Here is a 20677-nt window from a genome sequence, read left to right as displayed (position 1 = left end):
TATACGCGTATGTACATGTATGTATAGTGCACGTGTATTGTGTGCATACATAAACACACGTGTATGAATGCATATGTGTTATACGCGTATGTACATGTATGTATAGTGCACGTGTATTGTGTGCATACATAAACACACGTGTATGAATGCATATGTGTTATACGCGTATGTACATGTATGTATAGTGCACGTGTATTGTGTGCATACATAAACACATGTGTATAAATGCATATGTGTTATACGCGTATGTACATGTATGTATAGTGCACGTGTATTGTGTGCATATATAAACACACGTGTATGAATGCATATGTGTTATACGCGTATGTACATGTATGTATAGTGCACGTGTATTGTGTGCATACATAAACACACGTGTATGAATGCATATGTGTTATACGCGTATGTACATGTATGTATAGTGCGCGTGTATTGTGTGCACACATAAACACATGTGTATGAATGCATGTGTTATACGCGTATGTACATGTATGTATAGTGCACGTGTATTGTGTGCATATATAAACACACGTGTATGAATGCATATGTGTTATACGCGTATGTACATGTATGTATAGTGCACGTGTATTGTGTGCATACATAAACACATGTGTATAAATGCATGTGTTGTACGCGTATGTACATGTATGTATAGTGCACGTGTATTGTGTGCATACATAAACACATGTGTATAAATGCATGTGTTGTACGCGTATGTACATGTATGTATAGTGCACGTGTATTGTGTGCATACATAAACACACGTGTATGAATGCATATGTGTTATACGCGTATGTACATGTATGTATAGTGCACGTGTATTGTGTGCATACATAAACACACGTGTATGAATGCATATGTGTTATACGCGTATGTACATGTATGTATAGTGCGCGTGTATTGTGTGCACACATAAACACATGTGTATGAATGCATGTGTTATACGCGTATGTACATGTATGTATAGTGCGCGTGTATTGTGTGCATATATAAACACACGTGTATAAATGCATGTGTTGTACGCGTATGTACATGTATGTATAGTGCACGTGTATTGTGTGCATACATAAACACATGTGTATAAATGCATGTGTTGTACGCGTATGTACATGTATGTATAGTGCACGTGTATTGTGTGCATACATAAACACACGTGTATAAATGCATGTGTTGTACGCGTATGTACATGTATGTATAGTGCACGTGTATTGTGTGCATACATAAACACATGTGTATGAATGCATGTGTTATACGCGTATGTACATGTATGTATAGTGCACGTGTATTGTGTGCATACATAAACACATGTGTATAAATGCATGTGTTGTACGCGTATGTACATGTATGTATAGTGCACGTGTATTGTGTGCATACATAAACACATGTGTATAAATGCATGTGTTGTACGCGTATGTACATGTATGTATAGTGCACGTGTATTGTGTGCATACATAAACACATGTGTATAAATGCATGTGTTGTACGCGTATGTACATGTATGTATAGTGCACGTGTATTGTGTGCATACATAAACACACGTGTATAAATGCATGTGTTGTACGCGTATGTACATGTATGTATAGTGCACGTGTATTGTGTGCATACATAAACACACGTGTATAAATGCATATGTGTTATACGCGTATGTACATGTATGTATAGTGCACGCGTATTGTGTGCATACATAAACACACGTGTATAAATGCATATGTGTTATACGCGTATGTACATGTATGTATAGTGCACGTGTATTGTGTGCATATATAAACACACGTGTATGAATGCATATGTGTTGTACGCGTATGTACATGTATGTATAGTGCACGTGTATTGTGTGCATACATAAACACACGTGTATAAATGCATATGTGTTATACGCGTATGTACATGTATGTATAGTGCACGTGTATTGTGTGCATATATAAACACATGTGTATGAATGCATATGTGTTATACGCGTATGTACATGTATGTATAGTGCACGTGTATTGTGTGCATACATAAACACACGTGTATAAATGCATATGTGTTATACGCGTATGTACATGTATGTATAGTGCACGTGTATTGTGTGCATATATAAACACACGTGTATGAATGCATATGTGTTATACGCGTATGTACATGTATGTATAGTGCACGTGTATTGTGTGCATATATAAACACACGTGTATGAATGCATATGTGTTGTACGCGTATGTACATGTATGTATAGTGCACGTGTATTGTGTGCATACATAAACACATGTGTATAAATGCATGTGTTGTACGCGTATGTACATGTATGTATAGTGCACGTGTATTGTGTGCATATATAAACATATGTACAGGTACACATGTATTATACACGCATATCTGTGTCTATAGATGAAGGAAATACACATGCCTATCTCTCAGCTCTTCCTCTAAAAGAGTCTGGAAGCAATGACACCCCAGCAGCCACAAGCACACCCAGAGCCAAGATCTTGGTTTCTAAACACCTTTCCACATCGAAAAGAACCAGGGCTCCTTGGAGAAAGGGCTAATTCCAGGACAGGGCTGGGAGAGCACAAGATGTCCTGGAACATCTTCTTGTAAGTATGTGTGTAACGTGCGCTGGACAACTCAGCAGGCTCAGACGAAGGACTGACTGCTTGTTCAGCTCTGTCTCTGTTTCTAGATCTTGGTGATCCAGTCCTCCGTGCTGGAACACTCTTCTAGGATCCTCACGACAGGAGGTCAACCTGTTCCTCCTGCTCGTCCTTGTGCAGTGGTGCTTCTCCCTGTTGTGCCGAGCAGAGATCAGATCCTTGCATCTCTATTACAAGCACTTTCTTTTGCCTTCTGGAACTCAAAGACAACACCTTTGATCCACTGATTTATCTTTCTGCTTCTTCTCCTGGATCTTCTTTGGCTTATTTCCCATTTCCTCTGCTTGTATTACCCATGACATCTTGGGCAAAACAGGAGAAGCAATGAGTCTGCAATGCTTTTTCTAGGTCTTGAGGACTGAATTCCTGGATCTACTTTGCAAGACTTTCCCTGTGAGGCTGTCAGCACTTTCTCCTTTTTCTGAAGGTGCATTCTCTGTATAGCCCATCATTTTTTACAGACATTACTCCTATTATTCTTCAACAATATCAAGGTCATTAAAGACGAAGAAAGACTGAGGAACTGTTCCAGATTTAGAGACTAAAGAGACATGACAACTAAATGTAATGCATGATCCTGGATTAGATACTGAACCAGGAGGAAAAAAGCTCTAAAGGACATGATTGGACCACTGGTGAAATCTAAATAAGGTCCATAGATTACAGTTTTGCATCAGCATTAATGTCCTGATTTCGATCATTGTACTCTGGTTATCCAAAAGAATGTCCTTGTTCTGAGGAGATACACACTAATGTATTCAGGGGTAGGAGCCTACAACTTACACTCAAATGGTGTGAAAAGATGCTAACAAGTCGTGAATCTAGATCAAGGATACATGGGATTTCTTTGACTATTCTTTCTGTAAGTTTGAAATTATATCAAAACAAAAAGTTACCAAAAAAGAACATGAGAAAATTGAAGACATTTTTACATATATAAAGACTGAGATATCCTTGCAGAAAAAGCTACTGAAGGATATATTTCAGGAAGAGGAAGTTAAACGCAGAAAAAGGAGTGGGGATGTGAGCAAAGTAACTAATAAAAATATTGATAAAACAACATAAGCACTGACTGTGAATAATAATGACTAGTGCTCACCATCACTAATCATTAGAGAAATGCAAATCAAATCGATAATGAGATTCCACCTCACACACATCGGGATGGCCACTGTCGAAAAACCAGAAAACAACAAACATTGGTGAGGATATGCAGAAATTGGAACCCTTGTCCACTGTTGGTGGGAGTGTAAAATGGGGCAGCCACTGTGGAAAGCAGTATGGCAGTTCCTCAAAAAATTAAAAATAGAACTAACATATGATCCAACAATTCCACTTCTGGATACAGAGCCAAAAGAACTGAAAGCAGAGTTTCAAAGAGATATTTATACACCCACATTAATAGCTGCATTATTCACAATAGCCAAAAGGTGGAAGCAACTCAAGTGTCCACTGACGGATGAATGGATAAACAAAATGTGGTCTATAGATATAATGGAATATTATTCAGCCTTAAAAGGAAATTATTCAGCCATATGCTACAACATGGATGAACTTTGAGAACATTATGCTAAATGAAAAAAGCCAGTCATAAAAGGACAAATACTGTATGATTCCACTTCTATGAGGTCCCTAGAGAAGTCAAATTCACAGAGACACAAAGCAGAATGGGGGCTGCCAGGGGCTGGAGGATAGGGGAATGGAGAGTTAGTGTTTAATGGGGACAGGGCTTCAGTTTTACAAGTTGAAAAGTTCTAAAGCGGTATTTCACAACAATGTAAATGTACTTAACATAACCATACACTTAAAGATGGTTAAGGGGGCCAGCCCAGTGGCATAGTGGTTAAGTTCCCGTGCTCCACTTCTGCGGCCTGGGATTTGTGGGTTCGGATCCTGAGCACAGACCTATATTACTCATCAAGCCAAGCTGTGGCAGCATCCCACATACAAGATAGAGGAGGACTGGCAATAGGTGTTAGCTCAGGGCCAATCTTCCTCACCAAAAAAAAAAGGTTAAGATCGTAAATTTTATGTCAAATGTTTTTTTACCACACTAAGAAAATCTACCATAAAAAATAATAATGATTAATTAGGTGGCTATCAAATATTAAATGAGAATAACATACAAGACAAAACAGGGAGAGAAGAATAACAGCATTTTAAGGTCTATGTGTTGTTTGGAAAGAGAAGAGAGACATTACTTTAGATTTATGGTTCAAGTGTGCACGCCAAACATGGAGGGGTCCCTGGCACCCTTTTATTTGAGAAATGTTGATTCCGTTTCTGGAGGAGGGAACATACAAGATGAGCCTGGAACATCTCACTGCACCAGAAAGCGAGGAAACCATCAAACACTAATAGGTCGGCCAAAAGGACTCAGAAGCCAACTCCAAGAGGCTTTCACCAGCCAAAGATGGGTATTTGAGCATCAATTAAAAAAAGGAAAACACATCAATCATGTTAAAATCTACCTGTGTATAATGATGCTGGGAAACATAAAATCTCCTTGGTCACTTTTGGATTAAATACATGCACGTACTTTCACTTTCCCTCAAACACACGAAACAAGAGCAAAGAATTTTTTAAGATCTAAAACCACAAAGACAAAAACAAAACAAAACAGAAGAGGAGACAAAAGCAAGAAAATCTGGACCCTGGAAGCAGATGGATGAGTTAGAACTTCCTGATTTAGCAAGCCCCAAAGAGCCAGATCCTACGCCAAAATGGGGAGAGTTGAGAAGAAGCAGACTCAAGCTGTCAACCTCCCAAGATGCTCCGGAATAAACAGCACTGGCTACCTTTGGAAGCGGGGATGGAAGTGATGCTAAAAATAGGAAAACTGTTTGAAAGTCTGTTTAAGAAGCAGCTGGATCCCTCATTCCTCTCCCCAACACTGCACAGCTGACAAATGTGCCTTGTCCCTGGCTGAAGACTGAAAGGTTATTCTTTAACAAGGGTAAAATAGAGGGTCTCTGACCTACTGGACACCGGACACAGCTGGGGAAGGGTGAAAATGAATGGATCTATGCACACATATTTCTGACACTGACACGCCCAGCCCTCTCCACACCTTGGCCCCAAGAACAGGGGCAACCAGCCATTTATGCTCCCAGCAGGACAGAAGTTCCTTTTTCAAAGAATCTGATCACCCAGGAGGAAGGACCTAAAGATGCTGACATTAAAAATTTTCAAATGATGTTTTCTTCCAGAAGTCTCTTCTAGAAAACACAGGCAGTACGCTCTATGACATTGGTCTGAGCAGCATATTTTCGAGTCCCATGTCTGACCGGGCAAGGGAAACAAAAGAAAAAATGAACAAATGGGACTACATCAAACTAAAAAGTTTCTGCACAGCAAAGAAAGCCATCAACAAAACGAAAAGACAACCTAACAATTGGGAGAAGATATTTGCAAACCATATATCAGATAAGGGGTTAATATCCAAAATATACAGAGAACTCATACAGCTCAACAACAAAAAAACCAACAATCCAATTAGAAAATGGGCAGAAGATCTGAACAGAGATTTCTCCAAAGAAGAAATACAGATTGCCAAACAGGTATATGAAAAGATGCTCAACATCATTAGCTATCAGGGAAATGCAAATCAAAACTACAATGAGGTATCACCTCACTCTGGTCAGAATGGCTATAATTAACAAGACAGGAAACAACAAATGTTGGAGAGGGTGTGGAGAGAAGGGAACCTTTGTTCACTGCTGGTGGCAGTGCAAACTGGTGCAGCCACTATGGAAAGCAGTTTGGAGTATCCTCAGAAAATTAAGGATAGGTCTACCATATGATCCAGCTATTCCACTGCTGGGTATTTATCCAAAGAACTTGAAAACACAAAGGCATAAAGATACTTGCACCCCTATGTTCACTGCGGCATTATACACAATAGCCAAGACTTGGAAGCAACCTAGGTGCCCATCAAGGGACGAATGCATAAAGAATATGTGGTATTTATACACGATGGACTACCACTCAGCCATAAGAAATGATGAAATCCAGCCATTTGTGACAACATGGATGGACCTTGAGGGTATTATGCTGAGTGAAATAAGTCAGAGGGAGAAAGTCAAATACCGTATGATCTCACTCATAAGTAGAAGACAAAAACGACAAAAAAAAAAAAAAAAAAACACATAGCATTGGAGATTGGACTGGTGGTTACCACTGGGGAAGGGGGGACAGGCGAGGGCAAAAGGGGTGATTAGGGTCACGACATGTGAGGGGATGCACTATAATTAGTGTTCGGGGGGTGAACATGATGTAATGTATCCAGAATTTGAAATATGACGTACATCCGAAACAAATAAAAATTAAAAAAAAAAAAATTTTCAAATGAAATGGCCCAGCCTGACCACCTTCCCAAGAAGCTACCGTTAACAAAGCTCAAAGCTTCCAACCAGCTTCTTGATGGTTCTCCTTAAATAGCTCTGAACAAATGCCACCAGACGTGTGAGGCAAGTACACATGTGAGAAAACTGAGACAGAAACTAACGAATGGGGCAAGCAACCTATCCAGGGAGAAAACAACTATAAAAACTATTTCAAAGCCCAGAGAGAGAAGACATTGCACACACGAACAAAACCATTCCTTTAAATTAAAAACAGAGGGGCCAAGAATGAAAGAGCCTTTAGAAATTTAAAAATACGAAAGCACTCTTTTCTTGGACATTGGTGGTGCTGGTTCATGCCCTGGGTTAGGCTGGCCCCTCTGACTCAACGTCTAAGCTTTCCAACCCACCCACTCCCTCAGCGCCCACGCTGCCCCCACCTCATGCTCCCCCGCAGCCCAGCCTACCGCGGCACTCACACAGTCTACGTTCTCCGTCATGTTCAGAACGATGTAGTTCTTCCCGGCCAGGTTGCTCCAGTCTTTGCAGATCACCTGGAGGATGAAACAAAAAGAAGGGCAGCCGTTACACAGGCATTGGGAAAGGCACTGGGAGAGACGGTGGGTGGAAACCCTCTGAGCAGCTGGAGGTGAGGGCCAGGGGTAGGTTGTGAGAGCTAGGTGGGAGCTGATAGCCTCGGCAAGACGACAGCCCATGATCCAGCCCAAGGTTCACAAACCCAGATGTCTTCAGGGGCCAAGCAGAAGACGTCTTCAGGGAGAGGAGGAAGCCAGGCGTGACACACGACTAGTGGGGGCTTGTGTCAAAGGGGTGAGACTGCACAGGGCTTGCCCCAGCCGGAGGCTTTCAATGGCAAACTTGTCTGTGATGTTCTGTAGGCTAAACAGAAACGTGCCTGTGGGCCAGATGCACAGGCTGATAACCTGGTGCCCCTTTCCTTTCCTCCTGCTGTCGGGGGTGTGGCACTGACTTGGACGTGTGTGTGTGTATGTGTCTGTGCTGAGCAGGGGCTTATGAGGGGAGCAGAGGGCGACTGTACACATGGTGGGGGGCGTGGAGATGGCGCAGGGAGAGCACAGGTCAGGTCCCCACTCTGGGCCAGTGTCGTAAGCCGTGGGGAGGCCCAGGGCAGCAGCTGTAGCACCTGAACAAGTGGAAACCAGGCCAGGGCACCAAGCTTTTCCGAGGCTTTCGTTTTGCATGTCAGTGTGGTGAGGACCCCATTACTGGGCCACAAGGTCTGCATCCCCAAAAGTGCTGCTGGGGTTCTACTGCTACAGAGGGGCCTCCATCTTCAGCCTGGTGGACCCCTGCACCGTGCCGCGCAGCCCGAGGACGGCTGGATGGAGCACCTTCACTTTACCTGAGTCGAATCCCAGGGTATCCTGGACTGAGCTTCGACGGCCTGCCCTTCCTGGGGCTGCTGGCTGAGGTCTTCCTGCCCCAAGGTCGCAGAGGAAGGTGTCAGTTCCACATCTTGGGGGGCCAGTGGGAAAGAGGCTGAGGCTCCAGGGTAAAGGGGGTCTTCATCTGCAGCCTCAGCCCCGCTGGGAGCTTCTGTTTGAGGGAATGAAGCCAAGGACGGCACCTCTCCTTGCCTGCCAGCCAACCCAGCTGCTCCCACAGTGGCCTCCTCACTTGCCTCCTGCGGGGCCTCAAACTCTACCCCACGCCCTGCGGCTGGCAGTACTGTGCTCCCTGCCTCCTGGCTGGTGAAGTCCTGACCCCCCAGGGTCACTGTACTTGGGGTGACCGAGGGCGGTGGCAGGCTGGGCTCCATGCTGTTCCCCACCTCCACATCCGAGGAGGCCTGGTCCCCAGAATCTTCATGCCTGTGTTTGGCAGACCCTGGGGTCTGGCTCCTGCTGGTGGGAGAAAAGTCATGGACCTGGGTTCGGGCTTCTTCTTGGGATCCATTCACAGGCAGCAGCTCCTCCTCTTCCTCCTCCTCCTCCTCCTTCTCTACCTCCTCCTTCTCCCTCTCCTCCTCCTCCTCCTCTTCCTCCTCCTCTCCAGGAGCCATGTGCCAGGGTGGCTCCACCAGGTTCATCTTGGGCAAGGGAGAGGCGAGGCGAGGCACCTCTTGACCCTGGCTGGTGTCTTCGACGGGACCTGCCTTCTCAGTCAAGTCTGGAAACACATAATCTAAGGACAGAGACAGAAGGCTCGTTCACTAGTCCGCTCATTCGTTACTAGCTCAGGATTCACTGGGAAGATGATATAAAAGAAGCAGGAGCCCCTCGGGACAGTGAGGCGGTCGTGTTGGAAAGGAGTGGGAAGCAGGCTGGAGAAGGGAGAGCAGACTGGGGGGAAACATGGGTCAGGCTGGTCCTCGTTTCCTTCATGATAATAAAAATGACACAAGTCTGCCACTAAAATTCCATGAATACAGGAATGCACCCAGTAGAAAGTAAAAGTCTGTATGACTGCCCCGCTCAAAGGCAGCCATGGTTAACAGTTTGATGTCTATCTTCCCTATTGTGTTTCCTCATCTGGAGATTTGACCAAGAAGACCCTTTAGTCCCTTTTCTAATGGGTTGTTACGGGGTCAGAAATCCCAGATGAGGTCTGCAAACCCTCTTACAACAGGAACAGAGGAGACCCACAGATTATGACCATTGTTCCTAAACTGTGCTCTTTTTCTATAATTTAGACCCTGTCTGGGAAATGAAAAAGATGCAAGGAGAGCTAGAGAGAGGCCAGGGGCTGGGGCCAGAGGTTTCCAGAGCCTTCCAGAATTTCCAAGGTCCCTGCTGGCAGTGGGAGAGGGTATTTTTATTCTCCCTGCTATTCTGAGGAATTACATTTGAAAGGAGAGAACCTAGAGAACTCCTGGAGACCAGGATGTTTTCTGGCTTTTCAGTGAACCCTAGGCCTCTTCAGGATAATGACATACGAAAATCATAGACCTGTTTCGTTAGAAACTCATTCAAAGGACAGATTTCTTTTTAACCGCCAAATGAAAGTTTGAAAGTTTACATAAAATTTCTGGGAATATGGAAAGCAGATGAGAACACAGGAGCAGATAACCCCTCAGCCAATATAAGCATAGGAAAAGACAGTGGAGGAGGGACGCCCTCTTACCGAGAGAGGAGGAGAGAGAGCGACTATGGGGTTCAAAGACATAGAACAGAAAGTTCAGGGAGAACAAGATAATTGTTTTTTAGAAGACTGGCCCTGAGCTAACACCCATTGCCAATCTTCCTCCTTTTTCTCCCCAAAGTCCCAGCACATAGTTGTATATCCTAGTTGTAGGTCATTCTAGTTAGAAGATGATTTCTGAAATTGCACTTAGTGTCCTCAGAAAGACTCAAAGTTATTGCATCTCTAAATAAGAACAGGTTATAAGAAAATCAAGTAATCTTTAAAAAAGAAAAAGTTCTTGGAATTGAAATTCAGTTGTCGAAATGTAAAAATTCAATAGAACGGCGGGAAGAAAAAGTCAAGGAAAAGTCTCCAGAGCAAAAGCAAAAAGACAAGAGAGAAAAGTTAAAAGATACAGATGACCAAAGCAGGAGGAGGCCTCATATCTAGCTAATATGATTTCCAGAAAGACAGAACCAACAAAATGGAGAGAGGAAACCGCTGCACAAAGAAGAAAACCCCCAAGGCCTGGCAACACGAGGCTTCATATCGGAAGGGTACACAATCGAGGCGGATGATAGAAAACTCACACCCAGCCTCATTGCCGTGACATTTCAGCATGCTATGGAGCAAGAGAAGATCCTAAAAGCTCTCAGAGAAAGAGCAGGTTACCCGCAAAGTATATCAAATTATCACCAAGCTTCTAATCAATAACAGTACACTGCAGGGAGGAAACTGAAAATGTATTCAAAATTCTGAGGGAAGATTATTTTGAACCTGGAATTTTACATCCAACTAAACTATCATTCAAGTATGATTACAAGATAAAGACATTTTCATATATGCAAGGACTTAAAGGTTTTACTATCTGCAGATTCTGAGAGAATTACTCAAAGAAGTTCTCCAAGAAATCCAAAAGAAGACATGGGAAATCAAGAAACATGAGAGCAACATCATGAAAATACATCTTGGTGGAAGCTGTGCAGCAGCCTCGAGAGCAATCAGTTCAAATCAGAACAAGGATGCAGAGGGCTCTGAGAAGAGTTATGACAAAGAGAAAAACTGATTCCCTAGGAGAAAAAGTATGATTTTTAGAAGCTGAATAATCTTAGTGATAATTGAAAGTCCACTCTAATATCTGAATGAACCATCAGAATATTCTAGCCGCCCCCCCTGTTGTTAACTAGACTCCTGCTGAGGGGCAGAGACTTTGTAACGGATGCTCCTGCCTGCCCGCCCCTGCACACGCCTGCCGGGGAAGCTCACCGTTCCCCACGCTGGCCAGCCCTGTGAGCTCTGGCGACGCCTGCTGGCAGGACAGCGACCGCAGAACAGGTGAGGAACCCGCACCGGCCTCTCACCCTGAGCAATCCAGCACCACCTTCACAAACGTGAAATAAAGAGCAAGACTCACAGGACATCTGAGGAGAGCCAGCCTCAGGAGGAAGCATGAGGGGGAGGCGGGAGGGCCACCTGAGAAAAGAGTTCCTCTAGCAAACAAAAGAGAACTCAGAAAAAGTCCTATTAACACCTTCAGAGAGAGTCAAGAAGAAATTATACCCATGAAACAAGTACAGAAGAATAGAATATATAGAAGAATAAAAATCCTTTACTTCAACAGAACTTTACAACAGATAGATCTGTTTAAAATTAATATGCAATGTATTCAAACATAATTGAAATGGACTAAATGACCACTTGACAGGAATACTACATAACAGAATGTCAGATGGGTGCTTGGGAATTACAACATATAAAATCTCTTACAATCATAAGATTTCAGGACGAGAAGATTAACCTGACAGCAATGTGCAAGAATGGGATGAAGGAGAGGATGAACCAAAGCAGAGAAAAGAGTGAGGGGTCTGCTGAAGGGGAAGAGAGAGAAACGAAGGCGAAGACATTAGGGACAATAAGAGAAGAGCAGACTCAAGAGACGGCCTGAGGGGGAGCTGACAGAATGCATCAGTTAGCTGGCTGACAGGAAGAAGTTAGCACTCTGGCCGACTGTGAGAAAAGCCATGCCAGTAACAGAAATGGTGAAGTCTAGAGGAAACGTGCACGGAAACCCACAACAAGCACTTGAAATAGCCAACAGACCAGAATGTGGCAGCAATATGGTGGATGGTGATGCACTCACGGGCAGAACCCCGCTGGGGTCGGGGAGTTCCCAAGAGGGCAAGCTGACCAAGACAATTCCTCCACTCAGTTCGATGCTGTTTTCTCACAAGTCTGAGTCTCTATACCTCCAGAGAGAGCCTGGCTCCCAACAGAATTCCCTAAAATGTGTATGTCCTCCTCTAAGATGGCCAATAACAGCAGTCATGCCCTTAGTGACATGATCTGGGAGCCAGAAGACTTAGTCACCCTCTGACTCGTCTAAGCAATGGTCAGTCCCTGGGCTTCTCTGGGCTTCAGTTTTTCGTATGACAAAAAGGATGCTGGTACATATGATTTCTAAGGTCCTTTCTAGCACTGATATTCTAAGGCTTTATATATCTTATACACCAATGGCATTAAAAACGGCAATTCCTCTACTGTCCTAAATAGGAATTAAATGTAATTCACTAGATTACAAGCTCCTTTTGACAGTAAGGTGATTTTCTTCATGTCTATATTCCCAGCACCTGACACAGTGCCTGGTCCAGAGCAGAAAGGAGAGCAATGTGTGGTGTTGAGCTCCTGCCTCCCATCTTCTGCCTCCTTCTGTCCTAGGGAGAGAAAAGCTCCCAATCACAGTGCAGACTCCTGCATCATCTCCATCAGCACCTCTCCTGCCTCCCTATGTATGATCACTGCCAAAGAGTAGGCCCTTGACACAGCCTTTCGACACTTCTTTCTTCATGACTCACCGATTCCAAAGACCATCTACTATCTCCGTGCTAAAAGCTCCCGAACGCCCGTCTCCCACCGAGCCTCCCCTGTCCAGCCTCCCATCTCCAGGGACTGGACAGGCCACTAAACAATGCTCACTGGTGCTTGGAATCAGCAGGGTTTTTCCTACTTCTTTACCACCTCTCAGCATCCAAAATTATTCCTTTTCCTTTTTCTGCGTGACCTCAGATTATCAACCGTATGGCCGTGGACACATTACTTAACCCCTGTGTGTTTCCTTTTCCTTATACATAAAATAATAATAGCACCTGGCACACAGGGCTGTGGTCAGGATGCAATGAGATTAAGCCTGGGCATAGTCCATGGTACAGAGCATATTCCTCCAACTCCTCCACCCATTATTATTGTCATTAAAGGAATTTTTACATTGTAAAACCATAAGAGGAAAAGCAGCACTCTTCTGGAAGACGGCTCCCCAGGATGAGGGGCAGGATAAGCACAGGAGTGATAAGTCAGAGAGAATCCAGGAGAGGGCAGGGCGGGAAAGCACTGATCGTCTACTGACGAGTCTAGACATGATCCGAACATCAGAAACGCCTCTTACACCAGAAACAAGAACTTAATAGGAGACCCAATGGGGGCACAGACTATGAACCAGAGGTGTGACAGGAACCCGGCCATGAGCACCTGTGGGACAGATTCAATGGGATGAAAATGGGGGTCCCAGGCAGTGGGTAGTGGGACTGGACCCACGTACGAATGTAGACTAATGAGTAAAGAAACCAAGTTTTATCCAAGAGCAGAACCATGCTATGATGGACTGAGACAGACAACAGCACTTCTATGACGCTTCCTGCCAAAGCGCAGAACCTGAATCTACTCATGGGGACACACCAGACAACTGAAATTGACAGGTACTCTACAAAATAACTGACCCATCTGCTTCAAAAATGTCAAGGTCATCAAAGACAAAGAAAGACTGGAGAATTTTCCAGAATAAAAAAGACCAAAGAGACATGACAACTAAATGCAGTACGTGATCCTGGACTGGATAGTGGACTGGAAAAAATAAAGTTTTCTCTTTTGCTATGGAGGACAGTACTGGGGAAACTGGCAAAGCTTGAATAAAATTTTTAATCATAGGGGCCGGCCCGGTGGCATAGCAGTTAAGCTCCCACGTTCCGCTTCGGCGGCCCGGGATTCACCAGTTCGGATCCCTGGTGCAGACATGGCACTGCTTGGCAAGCCATGCTGTGGCAGGCATCCCACATATAAAGTAGAGGAAGATGGGCACGGATGTTAGCTCAGGGCCAGTCTCCCTCAGCAAAAAGAGGAGGATTGGCAGCAGTTAGCTCAGGGCTAATCTTCCTCAAAAAAAAAATTTTTATTATATAATAGTATTGCTATCAATGTCAATTTCCTGATTTTGATCATTGTACTATGGTTTGTAAGAGAATGTCTTTGTTCTTAAGAAATACACATTGAAGTATTTATGGGTAAAGGAGCATCATGTCTGCAACTTACTGTCAAATAGTTTAGGAAAAAATTATATGTCTAAACGTCTAGAAACACATACACAGAATAATAAAGCAAATGTGGCAAAATGTTAACAAAAGGGGAAACTGAGTGAAGAGTACATGGGAATTATTCTTTCCATCAATTTGGAATTATTTTTCAATAAGGAGTTAGAGAGAATCACTTTAACTGCTGCCTAGGGAACATGCTTGAGCCACCAGGAGAGCCGAGAGTCGAGGCGGGGACAGGGCAGGCCATCCCAGACGAAGAGCTCCAGAACGCAGTGAACAGTCCTGGTGGACGGGGAGGAGAGTGCTGCTCCCACTCTGGGGTCCTGGGAGGGAAGACCAGGCCACAAGGGACTTGTGACATGGAGAGTGGGGGAGAAGTCTCGGCACACTTTGGAGGGGAAAAAGGAGTAAATTGGCAACGGAGGAAGAGAAAATAAGAAGTGAGCTAGGGCAGGAGAAGGAGTCGGGTGGAGATGAGAGACTAAAGAAACGGAGGAGAGGACAGCACCAACGAGGGGCAGGAGGAGGGACGGTCGCCTCTCTACGTAAGGCAGGCCCGCTCCCAGCCTGCTGCCATGGAGAGGTGCAACTCCACACAGGGGGAGCCGTCCTGCTTAGTGCCGAGCTCCTGCCCTCCTATTCCTCTACTTCAGGCATCAGGAGTCGCGACAGTAGAGTCTCACAAAGCCCAAAAGCCTGTCTAGGGCAAAGACGAGCCTACAGAGCACTTACCACAAGCCCCATACCTGGACACAGGTGTGAACCAGCAGAGATGCCCAGGAGACACGTTAGAGATGCATCAAAGTCGGTCCAGGCCCGTCCCTGTCCCCAGGAGGGTAGCAACAGCTGGGGCACCAAAGAGATGAGAAGGGTCCCCCACAGCTCAGGCCCTCTGGGGGAGGCTCCAGCTTGGCCTCAAAGTGTGGAAGGTCAAGGAGAGGCTGAGGTGCAAGGGGACTCAGAAGACAGCTAGTGCTGTCCCCTGACTGTCCGGGAGACACCAGAGGACCACCCTTGGCCAGCACCTTGCCCCTTAGGCTCATCAACCCTCCTCCCTGAAACCCCCAGCAACAGCGCTGTGAAGTTGCAGTGCCCCCTGGTGGCTTTCATTGGAAACTACACCTTCCTCAGAGCCTCCGGGAAAATCCAGTCTCCAAATCCCAGACGCGGTATTTTATTGGTAAACAGGGGCCCTGTGAGATCAAAGGGCCCACTGCCCTCCTTTCACAGATGAGGAAACAAAAGCTTGGAGAGGGAAGGATGCTCGCTCTGTGAAGCTAGGCTTGTCCTAGTTGTAAAGCCGTCAGACTCAGGCTCACATGTCAGGCCAGCACCCGGGCTTGGCTTCAGACGCGGAGAGGAGCACCCCGACGGCAGGCGCTTCGCCTCTCCCATCCATCTGCCCAGTCTCTTTAAAGCTGGCCTTGAATCACCAGACCGGCGGACACTAAAGAGCCAGGGCCAAGCTCCAGAGTTCTGCAGGCAGGGGAAGGAACTCTGGGTGCCCCTTGCCTTGGCAAAGGGCCACTGGCCTATAGGCTGGGCAAACCCACTCTTCTGAGACTGAGACTAAGATGAATGCAAAACAGTGGCCTAAGGGAGGCACTCTCTTCTCCCCAGGGCAACCTCTTAAAGTCACACCACATGTCTCACACTCCTTTGAGCTTTCCACACAACGTGGCTCCCAGCAGGAGCACCTGTGGGCAGGTGTTACTGTAACAGGACTCCAGGAGTCGAGGGTCCTGAGATCAAAGGGACCTGGGAGGTGACCTGATGGCCTCTGCACTCTGGCAGGTGACTGGTGAGTCTCGGACAGATGGACTGGCAATCCTCTTCAGGGGCATGTCTTGGCCTCCTTAGAAAGGCATTTCTGTGTTGTTGGCTTTTTTTCTCCCTAATTTCCTTAAACCCAATTGTGATGGTTTGGTTACACCTGAAGCCCGTTTCTGCTTTATCTACTAAATGAGGAACACTGGAAAGCAGCTCCCTCAGGAAACAATCCTACATGTTCTCTTAGGTGTCCCAATTCAGCCTCTTCTTCTGGGCTAAATGACCATAATTATTCCTTGTTCTCAACCCCACTGTCATTCTTCTTCTCTTGCAAAAACTCTAGATCGCCAGTTTTAAGAGTGGTTACAAAATCAAGAGAGCAGGTACACAATAAATATTTGCTGAAAGCTGAGCAAGATTCACCAACTAGAGGCTAACTGAAGCAAAATGCAAAGTCAGGTTTCTCGACTCACACCACATCATTTCAATGGGTCACAGCACTGAGCTGCGTTCTGCCCCTGTGACCTGAGGTGGCAGCTCAGAGGCAGCTGGGGGTCACTGTGAAGTCCCAGGTCTCTGGACAACTTGGATTCTCCAGGCTTTTTTTTTTCCTTTTAATCTCACTGTGGTGCTGGCCTCTGTTCCCTAAATAAGATCATGTTGCATTTTTTTCCCTCTTATATTTCATCACAGTTTTCTAGGTCTCTTCCCCGAATTTATCAAGGTCACACTGGACTTTATTTCTGCCTTCCAAGGTAGCCATAATCTCGTGGATGACCTTCAGCATCAGCTGAACTTTTCTTTTTAAGCTTGGCCCTGAGCTAACATCTGTTGCCGATCTTTGCTGCTGTCGTCGTTTTAATTCTCCTTCTCCCTGAAGCCCCACAGTACACAGTTGTATATTCTAGTTGCAGGTCCTTCTGGTTCTGCTATGTGGGACGCTGCCTCAGCGTGGCCTGATGAGCAGTGCCGTGTCTGCGCCCAGGATCCGAACCAACAAAACCCTGGGCCACCGAAGCAGAACATGTGAATTTAACCGCTTGGCCACGGGGCCAGCCCCTCAGCTGAAATATTAATGAACTGATTCCTCTGTTAAGATATGGAATTAAAACAGGCATCAGGGCCAGTGGCCTTGAAAGATCACTTTAAATGTCCCTTTAGGTTAATGTCAAATCACTGAAAGCTGTCCCCTGAGTGCTGTCCTACAGACACTTACTCAGCCGAGTGAATACGAAACACTCACCAAATTCATAATACATCTGTATGAAATAGAGGTGCAAGGCAAGCTTTTGGTGTAATTTAAAACGACATGTGTATGTGTGTGTGTGAGGAAGACTGTCCCCAAGCTAACATCTGTGCCCATCTTCCTCCATTTTATGTGGGACGCCCCTGAGATCCAAACCCGTGAACCCTGGGCCACAGAAGCAGAGTAATGAATTTAACCACTACACCACTGGACCAGCCCCTAAAATAACTTTTTAATGGTCAACCTCAGTAGTCATCAAAGAAATGTAAATTAAACAAAATGATAAATTTTTTGGACTGCCGACTTGACAGTATATGTTTATATTTAAGGATAAAACCTGGTGTTGGATCAGTGCAGGAAACAGGCACTCAATCTGTGCTGATGAGAATGGAAATTGGGCCACATTGTGGGGGGAGGGGATGAATGAAAAGCTTTGAAAACAAACGTTCTGGATCTACAATTTCACTTCTGGAAATGCATCCTAAGGAAGCAATTAAGGATGCTCATAAAGATTTGGTTTTAATCATTCCCATCACAGCACAGTTCACATAACAAAAGACTGGGAACGACCCAGCTTTCACACAGCAGGGACTGAAGGAATGGCAGCTGGTCCATACCTGGGACGCTATTTCAGCCTTAACAGAGGGTGAAGAGGTGCATCTGCTGGCTTGGAAAGATGTTGGTGAGTGAAACAGCAAGATCTGTATACTGTAATTACATTTTTATAAAAGCATACTTTATGTATTTCCCGTATGGGAAAAAAGTCCAGAAAGATATTATACACCAAAATGTTAACATTTGCTAACTCTGGGTTATGGGATTATAAATGGTTTTTATATTCATCTTTTAACTTGTTTTCATTTTCTAATTTTCCTATGATGACATTTATTACTAGCTTAAAATAAAAATACAGGGCTTTTTTTTCTTGGTGTCTAGGTGAAAGTGCTCCCGTCAGCTGGCCCTCCTCTTAGGAAACGTGCCTAACATGTGAGCAGACCCACAAGGTCCAATCATGCTAGCAGATGCAAGCTCAACAAGGATTCACTGCATGGAAACCATGTCAGGCCCCGGCAGGCAGCTGCTTTGAAGATGTGGTTTCTCCAAATTCATTACAGGCTGCAGTAATAAAAGTAGTCTAATGGATGATTTCATTAGAAATCTCTTCTCTACGGAAGGAGCAGATCTGGAAGCAGACTCAGAATCGAGATTCAGCTCTGCCACTTACTACCTATGTAATTTAGTGCCACTTCTAAACCTCTCTAAGTGAGCTTCCTTAGCTATAAAACAGACACTAATCATGCCTGCTTTTACAGATTTCACTGGATGCTTTGAGGAAAAAAAAAATCATGTGAAAATAATTTATAAAATACAAGCACTTTAGGAACATTCCTTACTCAAGTACAAATGCCCAACCATCATTTCATCCCCTCTCTCTGTTAATGGCATCCCAATTCTCCTTTGGGGGGAACTCCTCCCCTCTTCTTGGTGCAGGAGTGTGGGCCCCTGCCCCCTGGCTTTGGGGGGCTCCAGACCCAGTCTGGCCCAGTCAGAGAATACCATCCCCGTGGCCTTAGGATTCATTCAGAGATGGGCTCGGGACCCAGACCAGACTAATGAGCCACCATGTGAGACTTTTCCGGAAGTGCTGGGGAAGCAGAGTTCTCTCTCTGCTGGGGTTGTGAAGTGAAAGACGAATGAGACTGGACTTACCAGGGTCTCTCTAAGCATACCCATAGGAACAGCTTGCCCAAGAATGAAGCCAACGAGGGAAGGTGAGGCACGGTGGAGCAAGGCAGGCTCTCATGCCCGGTTTCAACACCTGGACCCACCTGCCGGGAGCCGGAAACCTATCCCTGGACCCTGCGGTTACCGAGCAATAAATGCCCCCTTTCCTCACAGGCCTGTGAGCCTGTATGAGTTGGGTTTCTACAACTTGCCAACCCCCAAAACTTATCCCTTTTCTTGTAGAACACTAATTAGCTTGTTCACTAGGAAAATTAAAACTGCATGCAGAGAATTTTATTAAGGAGATTGGAAAATGAAAGGGAAGGAGGGTGACAGCAGGGACAGTCTTGGGATGAACAGGTAACCCAGGAAACTATTCTTATCCATTAACAACTTTTTTGTGTGTTAGGAAGGCTGGCCCTGAGCTAACATCTGTTGCCAATCTTCCTCTTTTTACTTGAGGAAGATTGTTGCTGAGCTAACGTCTGTGCCAACCTTCCTCTGTTTTGTATGTGGGAGGCCGCTACAGCATGCTTTGATGAGCAGTGCATAGGTCCCTGCCCAGGATCTGAACCCACGAACCCCAGGCCGCCAAAGCAGAGTCTGCAAACTTAACCTCTACACCACTGGGCTGACCCCCAACCAGGAACAATTTTGCATGAATTAACTGACCGGACTTTAAGTTGGCTTGATGCCAGCTGGTGGAGTATTGATTTACATTCCACTTCTTTTTCCCTACTTTGTTGAGACCACTCTTTTCACCCGAAATGTCAGAGAATCATATTATTATTTTTTATTTTTATTTTTCAGTAAATTTTTCTTTCTTCATTTGCTGGGAAAGATTCACCCTGAGGTAACATCTGGTGCCAATCTTCCTCTTTTCTTCTTTTCCTTCCCAAAGCCCCAGGACACAGTTGTACATCCTAGTTGCAGGTCCTTCTAGTTCTTCTATGTGGGACACTGCCACAGCATGGCTGATGAGTGGTGCTGGGTCTGCGCCCAGGATCTAAACTGGTGAACCCTGGGCCGCCAAAGCAGTGTGTGTGAACTTAACCACCTGGCCACAGGGCCAGCCCCTCATATTATTTTAAAGCTGGAAAAGACTTCACTCTATCATCCCCAAGGCCTCACTTACAGATGAAGAGACTGAAGCCACGAGCAGAAAAGGAATCTACTCAAGCCACACTACTTGTCACTGGCCAGGCAGAAAGCCCACCAGCTGTTCTTACCAGCGGACCCCTGAGGATCACAGCTACAGAAGGAGAAGGAAGGCACCAGCTCTGGTTCTTGTGGGCCCAACAAACCAGACATGAGACGTATTACAAGGCACTGATAACAATAAAACGCATTGGCTTCCTCTCTGACGCGTCTACCTGTGTGCTCCCATGGCAAGAGCCCAGGGCACCACTGCTCAGGAAACACTGATTCCTCACTCAGCTCTCTGCACACAAGCCATGTGACCTTGGGTCAAGCTCTTAACCTCTCTTGGCCTCAGTT

General features: G+C 45.3%; 1 protein-coding gene across 1 annotated transcript in view; it reads right to left on the bottom strand.

The window, feature by feature from the left end:
* PODXL2 (podocalyxin like 2) overlaps nt 1-20677 on the bottom strand; it is a 45014-nt gene that overhangs the window by 12806 nt on the left and 11531 nt on the right. Inside the window, exons 3-4 of the mRNA XM_044755190.2 lie at nt 8358-9139; nt 7453-7527 (exon numbers count right to left, since the gene is read on the bottom strand). Coding sequence (XP_044611125.1) covers nt 7453-7527; nt 8358-9139 — 857 coding nt within the window. The remainder of the gene's footprint in view (nt 1-7452; nt 7528-8357; nt 9140-20677) is intronic.

Source organism: Equus asinus, chromosome 21 (genome assembly GCF_041296235.1).
Source record: "Equus asinus isolate D_3611 breed Donkey chromosome 21, EquAss-T2T_v2, whole genome shotgun sequence".
Classification (NCBI taxonomy): domain Eukaryota; kingdom Metazoa; phylum Chordata; class Mammalia; order Perissodactyla; family Equidae; genus Equus; species Equus asinus.
This window is presented reverse-complemented; position numbering and strand designations above follow the sequence as displayed.